At 38.3% G+C, this 15934-nt stretch overlaps 2 protein-coding genes and 2 pseudogenes across 2 annotated transcripts; 1 reads left to right on the top strand and 3 right to left on the bottom strand.

The window, feature by feature from the left end:
• Window positions 1-479: 479 nt before the first annotated feature.
• LOC114240213 (uncharacterized) lies at window positions 480-7018 on the bottom strand. Its single transcript, XM_089737957.1, has 9 exons — window positions 6861-7018; window positions 6146-6241; window positions 5657-5761; window positions 5488-5583; window positions 5213-5269; window positions 5085-5117; window positions 3778-3845; window positions 1727-3439; window positions 480-836 (listed from the first exon to the last, which is right to left on the bottom strand). Exons 1-8 carry the CDS (start codon window positions 7016-7018, stop codon window positions 3201-3203), a joined length of 852 nt encoding a protein of 283 aa, XP_089594083.1. The 3' UTR covers window positions 480-836; window positions 1727-3200.
• LOC149500019 (uncharacterized) lies at window positions 835-8627 on the top strand (annotated as a pseudogene).
• Window positions 8628-12235: 3608 nt separating this feature from the next.
• On the bottom strand, window positions 12236-13585 carry LOC149500018 (uncharacterized; annotated as a pseudogene).
• Window positions 13586-14687: 1102 nt separating this feature from the next.
• Window positions 14688-15827, bottom strand: LOC149500017 (uncharacterized). Its single transcript, XM_089737954.1, has one exon. It carries the CDS (start codon window positions 15825-15827, stop codon window positions 14688-14690), a length of 1140 nt encoding a protein of 379 aa, XP_089594080.1.
• Between the last annotated feature and the right edge of the window lie 107 nt (window positions 15828-15934).

Genomic DNA, 15934 nt, shown 5'->3' with positions numbered 1-15934 from the left:
TTCCTACGAGAAAGAAATTTTAAGCAAATAATATTCAAATGGTACATCTGACAGCACTGATTGGTCGCCGCGACTAGCAGTCGCTTGTGCGCCGCTACTGCGCGGCGTTTCGCTTAGTCAGGCAAACTTTGTTGTTAATTTATTGTCTGATTGAATTAATCTAGTTCTTGAGAATCTTCGTATGACCCGGGCGATGTTACTTGTGTTGAATTTGTGAGAGGAGGAGTGTAAGAGCCAGTTGTATAGCCATATTGTGTTGAGAATTCCCGATCAGAGTATCGGGTCGTGTCGCTTTGAGGACTTCTGAATTAAGTTGGATAGTTTATTGGCTGCCGTTGTGTGTTATATGAAGCAAACGGGTAGTTAGTCTTCAAATGGTTATGCTTGTGCAGATTGGTATTGTTCTAATAATTTATACATTTCAATTTTCTACTTTAAAAGTCGGTTTTCAGGTTTTTTTTTCCAATGAAAGACAAGAAAACTTTTCTTCAACATCATCTTCTTTCTTTTCCGTTAAATTATTATAACAAGTATTTATACTTCTTTCTAAAATATTTGCAAAATACTCGTCGACTCGGTGAAGCTTATATTTTTTTCGGGGAACATTTTCTGTTGGAGATTTAACACTATTCGAATCAATATTTGCTGAAATTTCCTCAACATCAAAGCTATAATTATTGTCATTAAATTTCTTTTGGACGACTTGTTTAAGAAATGATAATCTTTGAAAATGCGCAAATGAAGATGTTGTTGATACTAAAGAACCGGATTTCCAATTGTTGTTTTTTGAAGTTCTTTTACATAGGCATCTCGTGAAATTTTCCGCAATATTGATCCTGCAAAAGAAATAATTAATTATTATAATACATTGATTTATGTTACGGGTATTTAGCAAGTGGTTGTTCATTAGCAGAGTTGCAGTATGGTTATAATATTAGCATATCTACGGTATCGGCTATAATTAGGCAAGTGTGCCAAGTTTTATGGAAAAACTTGAAAACTGTGGTCATGAGTCCACCAACTACGGAGATGTGGAAACAAATATCTGCACAATTTGAAAATAAAGCCTTTTTTCCAAATTATATTAGTGCTTTGAATGGCAAACATGTTTGTTTAATTCAAGCACCAGAATCAGCATCTATGTATTACAATTACAAACACTTTTTCCCGTTAGTTTTAATGGCTTTGTGCGATGCTAACTATTGTTTCGTATGATTAGACGTTGGAACTTATGAAAAAGACAGTGACTCGGGTGTTTTCACGAAAACATTTAAAATACTCTCAGAAAATTTATTAAACATTCCCGAGCCAAGATCAATCACAAAAAACGAGAACGATGCATATAAATTACCACATGTAATTGTAGCTGACGAAGCTTTCGGCCTGACAAAAAATCTGATGAGACCCTAGGGAGGTAAAATGTTGTCAAAAGAAAAAAGAATATTTAACTATGGTCTTTCTTTAGCAGGTATTCTTTAGAAGGTATGTCGAATGTACATTTGGCATAATGTGTAACAAATAGCGAATTTTTCACCGGTCAATAGAACGTCAAGATAGATTTTGCCAGTGTTATTGTTAAAGCCATTTGTGTTTTACAGAACTATGTTAGAACAAGAGAGGCAAGTTAGGCAAGAAAAAATGGTGTAATACGCTTGTTATTGGTACCAATTACTTTATAAACATAGTGTATCAAAAAAATTAAACTAATTTACAAAATGAAACTTACCCATGTTTTTCTTTTTTCTTCAGGATCATTATTATTGCAAAAACTTCTTCTTTTTATTTATTTTTTTGAATAATCCTTAGAAATAAGATTCCAAATTATGGCATCTCTTTTTTCGATTTCGTCTTCGCTACTTTTTTTTTATACTTAGTCTGGCCATAAATACTGTTACAATTAAAAATAAACAAAATATTACATTTGAATTTGGAATCTGTCATTTTTATATGAATGCTCATTGAGTTTTCTCATTTTGGCGCCAATACATTGTACAATATTTTGCGATATTAAAATGGAGTGGGGTGATAAAGAGAACCGAATCGCTGTGATTGCATTACACAAAGTAGGTATGGAGCCAAATGCAATTTTTAAAACTCTCCATACACTTGGTATTAGTAAAATGTTTGTGTACCGGGCCATTAATGGGTGCAATGAGACCTCCTCTGTTTGTGACAGAAAAAGATCTAGCCGTCCACGCAGTGTTCGTACGAAAAAGGTGGTCAAAGCAGTAAGGGAAAGAATTCAAAGAAATCCTGTCCGAAAGCAAAAGATATTATCTCGGGAGATGAAGATAGCACCTATCCATGTCGCGTATTTTAAAAGATGACTTAGGACTTGCAGCCCATAAGAGACGTACTGGTAATTTCTTAACTGATAATTTAAAAGGGAATACGGTGGTAAAATCGAAACAACTACTTAAGCGGTACGCAAAGGGAGGTCATAGAAAATTTTTGTTTACGGATGAGAAATTTTTTACAATTGAGCAACATTTTAACAAACAAAATGACCGTATTTATGCTCAAAGCTCTAAGGAAGCTTCCCAATTAGTCGACAAAGTGCAACGTGGGCACTATCCGACTTCAGTGATGCTTTGGTGGGGTATTAGCTATGAAGGAGTGACTGAGCCATACTTTTGTGAAAAAGATATCAAAACATCGGCACAAGTGTATCAAGATACCATTCTTGAGAAGGTAGTGAAGCTCTTTAAGTGGTCTATTAAAGGCTGTATTTTATACAGCTTGACCTGGCGTCGTGTCAACATTGTAAGATCGCAACCAGTATTATTAGAGAAGTGAAGGCACCGCGACAGCAGCCGGAAACGGTCATACGATATTTGGGCGGAGAAGCCTGGTGTGTAAAACACGTCTTGTGACGTGCACCAATATTCGGTCAGGCAGCTTTTGATGACCACACCCATAGCCAGAATGATGGCAAAATACGTGTAAAGTTCGTTTACATTCGTATCTTGCCATCGAGTAATCCGGCTATGAGGGCGGATCGTCCCAGTCTCCAGCATGACCGTTGCCAGCTGCTGTGCGTAAATGTTGGTTTCCTCGACTATCGATTCCATTATTTCACGATCCCATATGGCAGTGAAAGCATCATACGGAGTCGCAAAAGAAACCCTGGGACCACTAATTTGGGAGAACGGTTCTCGCCTTAAGTCAGGATCGACTGGAGGCATTTGCGCCGTTCTCCATTAAAAAAAAAAATTATTAATTGGCCCTACCGCCCCAGAGGGCGAAAGAGGCGTCGGTGAGGTGGATGTGGATAGACGAAGAGGATGCCCTGTAGTTTCGCTCGGGAGAGAACGGATCGTCTCTTCACTTCTTTGAACTTCCTCATCCTCTTCGTCTAACCACATCCTGGTCGAGTGCGGCACCGGCGGCCGCTGCATGATCTCCTCGTCCTCCTCTTCCTCCGACTCTTCTTCGCTGCCTGAAAGGAAAAAGTTTCGATTGTAATTTTACTTTTACTTTCGCGATTATTGATAAAAAGGTTACTGGTGGTAGGATCTCTTGTGAGTCTGCGCGAGTGGGTACCACCACCCCGCCTATTTCTGCCGTGAAGCAGTAATGCGTTTCGGTTTGAAGGGTGGGGCAGCCGTTGTAACTATACTTGAGACCTTAGAACTTATATCTCAAGGTGGGTGGCGCATTTACGTTGTGGATGTCTATGTATTAAGTGGTTCCAGTAACCACTTAATACCAGGTGGGCTGTGAGCTCGTCCACCTATCTATGCAATAAAAAAAAAAAAAAAGGTTGATATCACTTACCGTAATTGAGCAACGCCAAAATCTCTTCGTCGCGAAGAGGTCGAGAGGACGAAGAGGACGAAGGGATTCTACAAAATAGAAAGAATATTTAAATCAATGCTAGTATAGTAACCGGCAAACATCGTGAGCAAATGACCTTGGCTGCGCAGAACCGAATTTTAGATCACTTTGGTGGTGAGGGTGAGGCGCGACGGCAGGGGAAATCGTATCGAGCGCGTTATTGGTAGATCAGTCGAACCTTGCGTAAAGTACGCTTGCGTACAGTGAAAAATCTATCGTTATTAATCGTTAAGTTATATTTTATTATAATTGCTTGTTGACTTTGTTGCCATTGCTATTTGTTGAGTGTTTGTTGATTTTTTATAAAAAATACACTATGCCGCGACAAACTGGTGGAGTATTCAAAAGAAAGGGTAGAAAAATTGTGTACGACGTATATTGCTTCATTATAAAACAGGGGAAGAATGATATTATGGAAAAAGTAAAACAGACTTCGGAAGCAACAAAAACATCAGTGAGTACTGTTAGGTGCATTATTAACGAAGCTAAAGGCTCTGGCTTGCTCATCGTGCTTGGGACTCCGGGTAAGAAAAGATCAGGGAAGAAGAAAGTTACCGGAATGGATAGTTTCGTTCAATCTGTAATAAAAAGGCTTCGAAAATTTTAAAGAAGATATACATTTTAATGGCTCGGAATGAAGTTTACGACGAATTATGAAAGAGCTAGGCTTCAGATGGAAAAAAAAAACAGAAAATAATCGGAAGCTGGTAATTGAAAAAAGTAACATTCGATTACTACGAATCGAATATCTTCAAAAAATAATTAATTATAGACAAAAAAGAAGATCGAACCGACCGAGTCGTAAACTACACCGATGAGCCCTATGTCGACTTAACACGATGATGGCGACTCGGGTGATGAAAACAGTGATGATGATAATGGTCAAGATTATGATAACGAAAAAAAATTTGCAAATACCAGCTTCGCTTCAACTGAACGAAGACCTGGCAACAGCTCTAGTTTTGACTTAATAGAAGGAATATCTATTTTACCCCAAGATTAAATTATTACAATTATTAACCTATATTTTTTGTTGATGTTCTAATAAATATATAAATAAATACATATGTTGATTTTAATAATTTAATTGCATTATGACGCAGAGTAAATAATATTTTTGCACGTGAGTGTACCATGCGCAAACTTACCCCCACTACGTCAACAAATGCTCAAGAAGTTTGCCGGCTATTATAATTATTTTTATGGTTATTTTATATTCTATATTGGTAGTATACAGAGGAACTTACAATTCACGTCGAGCTTTCTTTGATACGTGACTTCTGAAAAATAAAACAGATATTTAATAACATATATCAAAAAAATTAACGCATAAAAATATGTTTATGTGATGTGTAAAAAATGTATAGGTACTTACGCAGGCCGCTCGGTGGTCGGCGTGCTAGCCCCGCTGCTAGGCCCACATTCTACGTATCTACAAAAATTTTGATTTAAGAAATGAGTACAAAATAAAATAAAAAAATCAAGTAAGGCACCTATCTCAAAATTCAAGTTTTTCTTTGATTTCGAACTAAGCAATAAATATTGAATAAAAATTTAATATAAATTTAATGGCTCAAAAATTTTGTTTCTCAAATATTTTTTTCTTTATTTGTTTATAAAATAGGTTACATTATTGAATAATATAGTTACAGGGCAGGTGATGGCACCGGAGGCGTCTCCAGGTCCCTCCTGGCCGGGGACGAAGCGTTCCCGGCCGGGGACGAAGCGGCTCCCCACATTTCTGATCTGAAAACAAAGCTAGAGATATTGTTTTGCTGTTAAAAAACCTAAATATATTGAAAAGTACCAGAATACACACCTTGGGATTTCCATTATCGGTGCGAGCACCCTTACCCTCTTCGGGTGCATCGGCGTTTCCAACGCTCGCCCTGCGGGTAATGCGTCTATTGGCATAGTGACGAGTCTGAAATGCGTATTGGCATTAAAAAAATATATCAAATGAGCTTGTGTAAAAAGTGGTCAATGTATCTGGGCTCCAGTAACCACTTAACATCAGGTGGGCCGTGAGCTCGTTCACCCATCAATGCAATAAAACAAACAAACAAAAAAAGTGGTAAATGTATCTGGGCTCCAGTAACCACTTAACATCAGGTGGGCCGTGAGCTCGTTCACCCATCAATGCAATAAAACAAACAAACAAAAAAAGTGGTAAATGTATCTGGGCTCCAGTAACCACTTAACATCAGGTAGGCCGTGAGCTCGTTCATCAATCAATTCAATAAAACAAACAAAACAAAGTAAATAAAAATATATCTTAATTTAGGTTTTAGTTATAAGAGGTAATTACGATTCAGAGGACGAAGGTCGGGCTTGGTGACGACTACGAACACGTTGACCGCCACCACGACCACCTCTGCCTCGACCCCGGGCTGCAGCACGTTGACTGGAAATAAAAAAAGTATGAAAATGCAAAGAATCCAATCTGAACGGTCGAAGAGAACGGTCAATTCGTTATTTTTCGAAGTCAAAAAATGTACTGCCGTGCCGCTGGTCACGTACGCCCTCGTGACATTTCTTTTCGAATTATTTTCAAATATCTGTCTTAGTCTGTCTATGTCGTCCTGTCAGAGGTTGCACGCCACGACACAATCACTGGTACAAAATGTAAAAAAAAAAAAACTAAATAAAAAAACACAAAAAAATGATTAACTTTATTGCCGTATCTTTATTAATTGAGCTTCTGTCATTTTTTTACATAAAAACGGACGTGTTATGAGTACGCAGTATGGCGCCTATGTGTGTTCACATCTTTGAAGTCGAAATTTTTACATTTGCGACTAAAATACACGTCCTTTGTAATACTTTTAGTTAAGTTCATTATAATATTGATCTTATTACAAAAAATCGTTTGGATTTGATTAATTTTTCTATTAAAAACGACCAACTAAAGTGACCGTTAGGTTCAAAAAATGACGAGGCCGTTACTTCAAAGACGTTTTTTTGTCATAAAATGCAAATAACATTCACTTCATGTTAGTAAAATATAATGAATAAATACTCACGATTCCATTATTAATAATTTAAAAAATCCACCACACTTTTTATTTTCTTTATTATAAATATACGTCCGTCCGCACTGAAGTCGTATTTTACACTGATTCACACAGCCCCCTTCAGCTATTTTGTCGTAAATATTGTGTGAGAGAGAAGGTAAATTCATTGGTTACAGTTTAAATGTATTAGAAAGAGTAAACTATAATTTTATGATTATCTGTTAAAAGTTTGAAATCGGGATGACGCGCCGACCCTGACACCTCCGGTCAACACGGAGGCGAAATAACGGCGCCACCGCGGTTTGGACGTTTAGCACGTGAGAGGTTAACAACACCATGTTCAATAATCAAGAATGGTCCTTCCAGCAAGACTCGGCGCCAGGTCTACGCAGTCTTGGTTGGAAACGAACGTTTCGGACTTCATCAGAGCTGAAGACTGGCCGTCGTCTAGTCCCGATCTTAATCCGCTGGATTATGATTTATGGTCAGTTTTAGAGAGTACGGCTTGCTCTAAACGCTATGATAATTTGGAGTCCCTAAAACAATCCGTACAATTGGCAGTGAAAATTTTTTCCATGGAAAGGGTGTGTGCTTCTATTGATAACTGGCCTCAACGTTTAAAGGACTGTATTGCAGCCAATGGAGACCACTTCGAATAAGCTTTTTATACTTTAAATTGTTTTATATTTATGTATTAAACTAACACACTGTAAAAGTAATAAATGTTATTTGCAATAGAATTTTTTTATTTTTAATTGTAACAGTATTTATTGCCAGACTGAGTATATGCGTCTGTCCGTCTCAAACCGCGCGGATCAACTGAACAGGTCGATACAGTTTTATAGAACGTATACAGCGAGCGCCACGTGCGAACAATTAACACTGTTTAGATTGATCTTGTACCGCGCGGTCGTATGAACTTAACCTTATTTGTTAAATTAAGTAAACATTATTACTTCCTCTCTCGCTCGAAATTGCAGTTCGTGTTATCTCCACTTAACGCCACATTTTTTGTATTCAACTATTTTAAAGACAAATACTTCTTTCAAATAATCGACAACTAGGGAAGTCCGGGGTAGTTGGCCATAGTTTTTCTAAGCGATATCAGAAATCAGTTACTTATGTTTTTTTCATTATATTTATTTTACATTAAACTTTAAAGAATCAACTATGATATTATAAACATAAAAGTAACAATTTCTAATGAGATCACCTTATTAATTATCGTTTCCTTAAATCAAAATTGGCCATGTTTCCCGAGGTGTCCAGGTGAAATGGCCATAGTATTAGAGGTAAAAGGGCCATAACTAAATTGTAAACTTATAATTACTTTTGATCTCATTTTCTACTTTTAAGTCTTGTTTCCTCCTCTTCGCCACATCTGGAGCACGTCGTTTCAAATCCAGAGCAGTCTTCGTGAACCCAATACTGACAAAATCTAAATTGAAGCAAGTCTTCGATGAGAAGTGCTCTCTAAGTGTGTAAGTGTAATCAGTATTACTGTTTAAGAACAACAGCAACTAATCATATCCTGCTTTCTGATTTTATTTGTTGAATCTATGTTTTAATTTTAACTGTTCGGCAAAATCTTAAGTGTTAGAATGTGTGTAATTAAAAACAGTAGCCGGTAAAAACTATTTATTTTGTAATTTAAATGAACACAATACATTGACAGCGTAACTATACATAATCTAAAATAGCTTGATCTCTGCGATATATCGCATGCTTATTCGAATATTGATTTAACTCAATAAAAACGATTTTTGGGAAATCGCAAATGAAGAGTTTTCTATGAGGATTATCTTACTAAATCCTAATAATCCTTTTTCGCGTATTTCGAAAATCCTTTTGGTGGATTGTACATATGCACTTTTGTTCGATATTTATGGTGTATTGAATACACTGTATTCTCTGTGTTTTTCGGGAGAGTTTGAGCACTGTTCATATATTTTTACACATTTATCACTTTTTTAAAGCACATAAATGTTCATAAAGTTTATTTAATCACGAGCACGATATTGAAAGCAGCACAGTCCGACTACCCACCGATAAAAACTGTGACATGTGAATCCTGTGTCCGGGGTAATTAGATAAGGGTAAAGGTTAAATTGGAATATTTGCAAGGGTTGTCAACTCGCAGTACTGCGTTATGGGGGGTTTACACGGGTCGATTTTCGCCGTGCGGCGAGTCGCTTCACTAATTGCCTCACCAAGCCGCATCGCTAGCCCATTTACACTGGTTACTAAAATCGCATGCGGCTCTGTCATTTCCATCGAAAATGTTGAGCAGAATAGCCGTTTGTGCCGGAATTGAAATAATTAATTATTCAATTATTCAACAATTGCTTAAAGAACAAAGAGTGAAGAAAAAACAAAAGGAAAGAAGAAAACGTAATGTTTGGGTACGTGGATGGATTTCTCGACGTAAGGACTTGGGTGCTTCGGATACTTTATTGGTTGAGTGGAGTTTAGAAGATCCTGATTATTTTAAAAAACGATTAAGAATGACTACTGATCAGTTTAATACTTTACTACATAAGGTTACTCCGCTTATACAAAAATGCGATACCAATATGCGAGTAGCACTTTCTCCGAAAATTAAATTAGAAATAACCCTGAAGTTCCTGGCTACCGGTGATAACTATTCAAGTCTTGCAGAGTCATTCAGAGTTCCAGAATGCACAATTTCCTTGTTTTTGAAGGATGTTTTGGATGCTATATACAATGTTTTACAGGAGTTCATTATGGTAAGTGAAACTAGTAATTAATTATAAACGATTTATTTATAAATTTTCCATTGTGTTTTCATCTAAGCATGACCTAACAGCTTGAGATAGAATATCGTCGTTCACTCCGTATTGTTGCCCAGTATTTTTTTGTGTAAGTAAACAGCTGGCAAAATAGTCTTCTTCATAATCGATATCTTTACTGTTTCTTCCTTCTATCACTGGCTTTAAAAAGCGGTCAGCTACAGAAAACCAAATTAATTGAGGTCTGTATATATCATCCTTTCCCGCGCCACTCTTCTTTGACTTTGCTACCTTACTGGCCTCTCTATCAGCAGCGAGCGCCTCCGCCTCCAGGACCCAAGGCGGCGTCCCAGCCAGTACACACGCCGCCTCGATTATACGTGGTTCGTATATTTTTTATCTTCAATTTAAGCTCTTCAACTGTTATGGACAAACGCATTTCTTGAATAATAGATTTAAGAGCCGCTAAACGTACATTATTGTTTCTGTAATCTTGTTCTCTTGGGTTCCATAAGCATGGATGCATTTCATAGCATTCCAAAAACTGTATGGTGTTATTTTTATTCATGGTTGTTACGATACATGTACACAGAAACGCTGTAGTAAATAAATACACGTGCGTGCGCGAAACACCTTCATGCGGCGGGCGATCGCCTGCAACTGATCGTTTACACGGTCGATTTTAGTCACCAGTCGCATGCGGCCGGTTGCCGCGCCAAAGTCGGATGCTACCCAACTTTGGGGCTTGCGGCTTTAGTCAATTGCAACTTAGCCGAATTGCCATTTAGATGGTCGATTTACGCCGCGCGGCAAAAATCGTGCGGCTTTAGTCACCCGTGTAAACCCCCATTATGTAGGTAACAGTCGACCAAGCAAACTGGGTACTTAGAGTACATTACGTCACGCGGGTGTCTGATAGGGTTGGCAAAAATTAAAAATATACTTATATGGTAATAATATGTTTATTAGTAAAATATTATTAAAGTATGAATGACAGTTTTTAAAAGTATTATTAAAGTATAAAGTACAGACGAATCAATAGTAGTAATAGGGGGAGTACTTACAAATCGGAGTCCAAAAACTCGATTCCACTTATTACCGATGAACTATTACTTTCGCTTTCTGATTCTTCTTCGCTAACTTGTATAGTAATTTCTCTTTCTCGAAGCTTAAACAACCTATCCTTATTCCAAAGCTCTTCTCGCAGCCTATCTACATGATTTATTTCACGATTCCAGTCACCTGCAATAATACTATTTAAAGCATCGTTGGTTAGCCCTTCTATGTCTTTCTCCATTTGTGAGACATTTTTGTCTGCCACCCTTTGTTTTAAAATATTCCAAATATACTCGATAGGGTTCAAGTCCCATTGATAACGTGGCAGACGCAATACTTCATGTTCATTTCTTGACAGCATTTCATCAACAAAATATATTTTAGCAAGTTTATGTATTTTCAATAAATAATATAATTCCGGTTTGGTCATTTTTTCTTGAAAAGGTATTTTAATTTCAGCTAACCTTTTCTGTATGTCCTCTTTTCTGGCTGCTGTTGTTGGTACTTTGTTGCTATCTTTACTGTGATAAGGAGCGTTATCCATTACAATTATGGACTTATTTGGTATATTCGGCAATAATTTTTCTTGTAACCATTTATAAAATTATTTGAGTCTTCATCATGGTAGTCTCCTTTTTTAGATTTGCATTTATATACCAAATTTGCACCTTTGACAAAACGATTTTCGCCGCCAGCATGAACTATCCACCGCGTTGGCCCGGGTTTTCGTTCTTATTGATGCCAGCATCAGACTCTTTTTGCCAGCACTAATTAACTGTATAATGTGAATGTATCCACGTTTCGTCTTTGTATATGACGGGTTTTTTTATTGATTCGAAGCCCCTCATTTTCCTTTTAACGACGTAAATAGTGAGTTCTCCAAGCTCCAAGCTGCAAGCTTCTGGTTTCTCAATTAAAAACTAGCGACTTTACGGCATTTTGAAACTTGTAGCCTAGTTTGTTTATAATTAATTTTCTTAATGTCTCTTTTTACCCCTAAAACTTTAATTCTAAAATTCTAACTTTGCAGTGGCTAAAAATTTTTTAATGTCTTTACTTCCTTTTTGACAACATAAAAAATACTTATTATATTGCGTACGATGCAAATAGTAAAACTGTCTACGTTAATTTTATTACTCGGATATCGCTTCTTGCGAGGTATTGTAAGCCTAGGTACAAGAAACTTTCTATGAAGTCAGGACTTCGGCATATTATTCTTAAACCTTTTCACTTTGATGCCAATTCTATCGAGATACCCCTTGATTAATAATCTAAGATCATATGTTTCAAGTGGATATCCCCACTCCGAACAGATATTGATATATTGTATAATTAGAAATCACGACTCAAAATATTAAAAAAATATAATTAGAACGATACAAAATACAATTTTCAACAATTATTGATTTTAAATACTAATGACAAAATGTGGGTAACTAAGGTGCTGAGATCAGAAAGAGACCGTGAACGAGGCAATATGTTAGTGGTGTCCTCAACTCCCCTCTTCAACTCCGACCAATCTGAAGTCGCTGCTGTATTACGTCAGCAGGTCACGCCCACTTCCTAGGTCTTCTTTCCTTAGACGGCCTCTCCTGACGGCGGTGCGTCCTCGCCCGTTATTCGATCAGAGTCGGAGAATGGATCTTCAACAGCTTCAGCATGATCAATTGCTTCACTAACTGGATGCTCGTCACCTGTAAGACATGTTTCGATTCGTTTAGCAACCGAGAACTAGGCGAAAGTAAGAGGTGACTCGAATACTTCTGGCATCTTCGGTCAGAGCTCTCGAGAATAACCAAGATGACCACAGTCACCTTTTTGTGAGCGTGGCAGAGCCCTCAGGATGCCCGTTGTGCATTGCCCTCAGGATACACAACAGAGGAGTCCTGATCAGGTAGTCCTCTAGTACTGGTGCAGAGCGCTCACCTTGCACCATACTACCGTGGAGGCTTACCATTCAGGATGGCCTTCACATACACAACATCGAACAGAGCCGGATTGTTCAATGTCCTCGTACAGTGCAGAGCCCTCAGGAGTGCACGAGTACGCATCACAGTGTCTGTAGAGCAGAGCCCTCAGGATGCTCGCTGTAAGAGTGCAGAGCCCTCAGGTTACACAAATACATTACAACACATCACACAGTGTCTGTAGAGCAGAGCCCTCAGGATGCTCGCTGTAAGAGTGCAGAGCCCTCAGGTTACACAAATACATTACAACACATCACACAGTGTCTGTAGAGCAGAGCCCTCAGGATGCTCGCTGTAAGAGTGCAGAGCCCTCAGGTTACACAAATACATTACAACACTACAAACCTATACTCACTTTCAGAGAATGCAGTGCACACATCTGGTGTCCACTCGCCGCGCCATAGAATTATATACTCTGCGGCCTGCGTTGTATTGCCATAAGAGCCACTGTGTATGGCCCTCGCATTCCTGAGTCCAACTTGCCCGTAGCTTGGCTTATCTTACGCACGAACACCAGATCTCCATTTTGAAAGGAGCGCACTGTATTGCGGCGCTTGTTGACATAAGCTTCCTGACGAGTACGGTTCTGATCCAGCGAGTTTGAAGCTTGTTGTCGGGCGAGTTCACGTAGAAATTCACGATTAGGACTCTATGCCACCAGAGCCACATCGCGCACCAGGGATCGTATGACAGGCGTTGCACCCTCATTGCCAACTAACAAATACAAAGGTGAATATTTCGTTAACTTCTGCACAGTAATGTTCAAAGTGAGCTGTATCTTTCATATTATAATGTCAGAACAACGTTCTCGTCTAAAGTTAGACTCGACCCGAATCATATTCATTACAGTTCAGCAGTAGCGCTCAGCTTGACCACTACTTTGGTGCATTTCAGGTGTAATGAGATGTTTATTACAACTTAATTCTTTAATCTAATTAACAAAGGTGTTACTTTCATACATCCGACCCCTAATTTTGAAGGACTAAAAAGAGACATTGCCATTTCAAAAGTTCTCTTTAACTCCGTTGCATCTTGTCTGTGAATGGGATACATGAGGCAATACTTTGTAAAAGCTTTTACTATTAGAACTATAATAATATATTTGAACCCATTCTAATCTGTCACAACTTTTGTAGCAAATTTTATGTTTCATCATCAGCGGCCTGCGCTATCTGAGCCCAATTTAAAGGTTTACGTATCTCACAAATCATTGACTGCATTTCGGCTCAAGTAGTCTGCATGGGATTACGCGGTTCCCTTACGATATTAAAGCTCAAAGTTATAGTCTTGAAGAAACAACCGGTTCACTGGTTAATCGCTCAATGACCTTTCGAACTCGTTCTTTATCTTCACCCCAAATGAAATGTACACTTTTTGCGAGTTAGATTTGCAATACATGCCGCTTGAACCGATTAGCCGGAGATATAACGCCTAAAATGTCCTGAGAGACCTAAAACTGTCTTACCTCTTTTACATTGCTCGGTACTCGTGCATTGACTAGAGCTTTAACCTTGTGTTCGCTCGGCTTCACCTGACCATTACTGATTGTCCTACTCAAATACTCCATCTCAGTCGTGAGAAATTTACGCTTTTTCAGGTTGATGGAAAAACCTGCTAGAGTTACAAGGACCTCGCGGAGCGTTTACTAGCCCTCGGTAATTGTTTTTGACGACAATGACACGTCCACATAAACAAGCCTTCCCCGCTTTCGTATAAGAACGAAGAACATGAATGTGAACTTTTTTTTTTTTTTTTTTTTCTTTTTTTTTTTTTTTTTTTATTTATGTACACACAGAAAACAAGACACAGTACAGAGTAATAGGAAAATTATGTACAAAGGCATTAATGTTAGTTTCAGAAATTCAACCACCAACATACTACAAGATTTTTACTTCTTGACTACCTATTTCACTTAAAATATGGAAAAAAAGGGTGTCCGAGTACATTACCAATTCAAATTCACAGACTCCGAAATCAATGAAATAGTCCACTCACTATCTATAAGGATATCTACGGAAACACCTTGAGTAACCGCGGTAGCAATGTCATCGTGTTTATAATTATTAGTTAGAGTTGCCGCGAAACTCGGCACGTTGTTTTGTAAAACAAGCATCAACCTTGTGACCAACCTTCTTGCAAAAAGAACACGTCTCGGCTCTCTGTGAGAGTTTATCCGAATTTATTGCTACTAAAGGTGAATTATTAGCGTTAGTTCTATCTAGCTTTACACTCTTGGGACACGTCATCTGTTTATGACCAAAAGCTCCACATGAAAAACATTTAATTTTCGTGACGACATGTTCTCGTTTTCTCGTAGCAGTCTTATAAATTAAATCGGTTGAACAAACGGATGTGATTCTAGTGGGCTTTGTATAAATAGATAGAAAATTAACCAAATCATCAGGCAGTAACTTGGCGTTAGTGGCAGCGGCTCGAATTTGAGTGTCTGTTATGCCACGTATCACTATTGCCGCAATTAACTCGTCACTCAATCCGTTCACAATACGTAACCGCAGAAGCGAACGCCTTGCATATTCGGCATATGTAGGGTAGTTTTCAGAGTCCGATTTCATAATGTCGAACAAAATATTCGCGATGTCTAACCGCTTGGGACACAAAGTCTTAAACTCGCGCTTGAAATTTGACCAACTACGGTCATTACTTACCCACTCATTCAACCATAACTTAGCGTCACCTTTTAAACAATTGCCTATCGTCGCTAAGCACTCAAGATCGTCCCATCTATTAGTTTGTTTTAGATGGTTTACTTCATGACACCATAAATTGAAATCGTGCAAAGAGGGATCGAAACTCGACACAAAAATATGATTCGATCTTACCGGAATTGCACCAATCGCATTAGCAATTTTCTCAGCCACCTCATTCAATACCCCCGTACCCGAACCGTTGATCGTCGCACTCGAGCACGGCACGGATAAATTCAAACTTGCATCGGACGACTCGACGTTTGTTGAAACAGCAATTGGTGCAGGCGGCTCACCCGACGCGACAGCTGCCGCCATGATGGCGCCGTCATAAGCCCACCGCGTACTCGGCGTTGTCGTACTACCTTCAGTATCATTGCGAAACCTGTAACTTTCTAAAGTGTCTAAACGATCCAAAATCTTTTGAAGTCGCTTCTTATTACCAGGGATAGGTGTACGATCACGCTCGCGTTTCTTACGCTTACTTCGATCAGACATATTTACAAAAATAAAATTTCACAATTCTTTTGTCAAACACAAAAATCGACAAAACTAAAGTAGAACGGTTAGGAAAGCCAAGGCAGATAATGGAATAGGAATCCCAC

This window comes from Bombyx mandarina, chromosome 24, assembly GCF_030267445.1.
Source record: "Bombyx mandarina strain Sakado chromosome 24, ASM3026744v2".
NCBI classification, from domain to species: Eukaryota; Metazoa; Arthropoda; class Insecta; order Lepidoptera; family Bombycidae; genus Bombyx; species Bombyx mandarina.
Note: the sequence above shows the minus strand (reverse complement) of the source record. Positions and strands in the feature narration are given on the sequence as shown.

Coding starts and splice junctions, on each gene's coding strand:
- LOC114240213 (XM_089737957.1), bottom strand. CDS start 7,018: ATGAATTTACCTTCTCTCTCACACAATATTTACGACAAAATAGCTGAA. Junction 5,584..5,656: donor CCGATAATGGAAATCCCAAG/GTGTGTATTCTG, acceptor CTTTGTTTTCAG/ATCAGAAATGTGGGGAGCCG. Junction 5,118..5,212: donor CCGACCACCGAGCGGCCTGC/GTAAGTACCTAT, acceptor TTTATTTTTCAG/AAGTCACGTATCAAAGAAAG.
- LOC149500017 (XM_089737954.1), bottom strand. CDS start 15,827: ATGTCTGATCGAAGTAAGCGTAAGAAACGCGAGCGTGATCGTACACCT.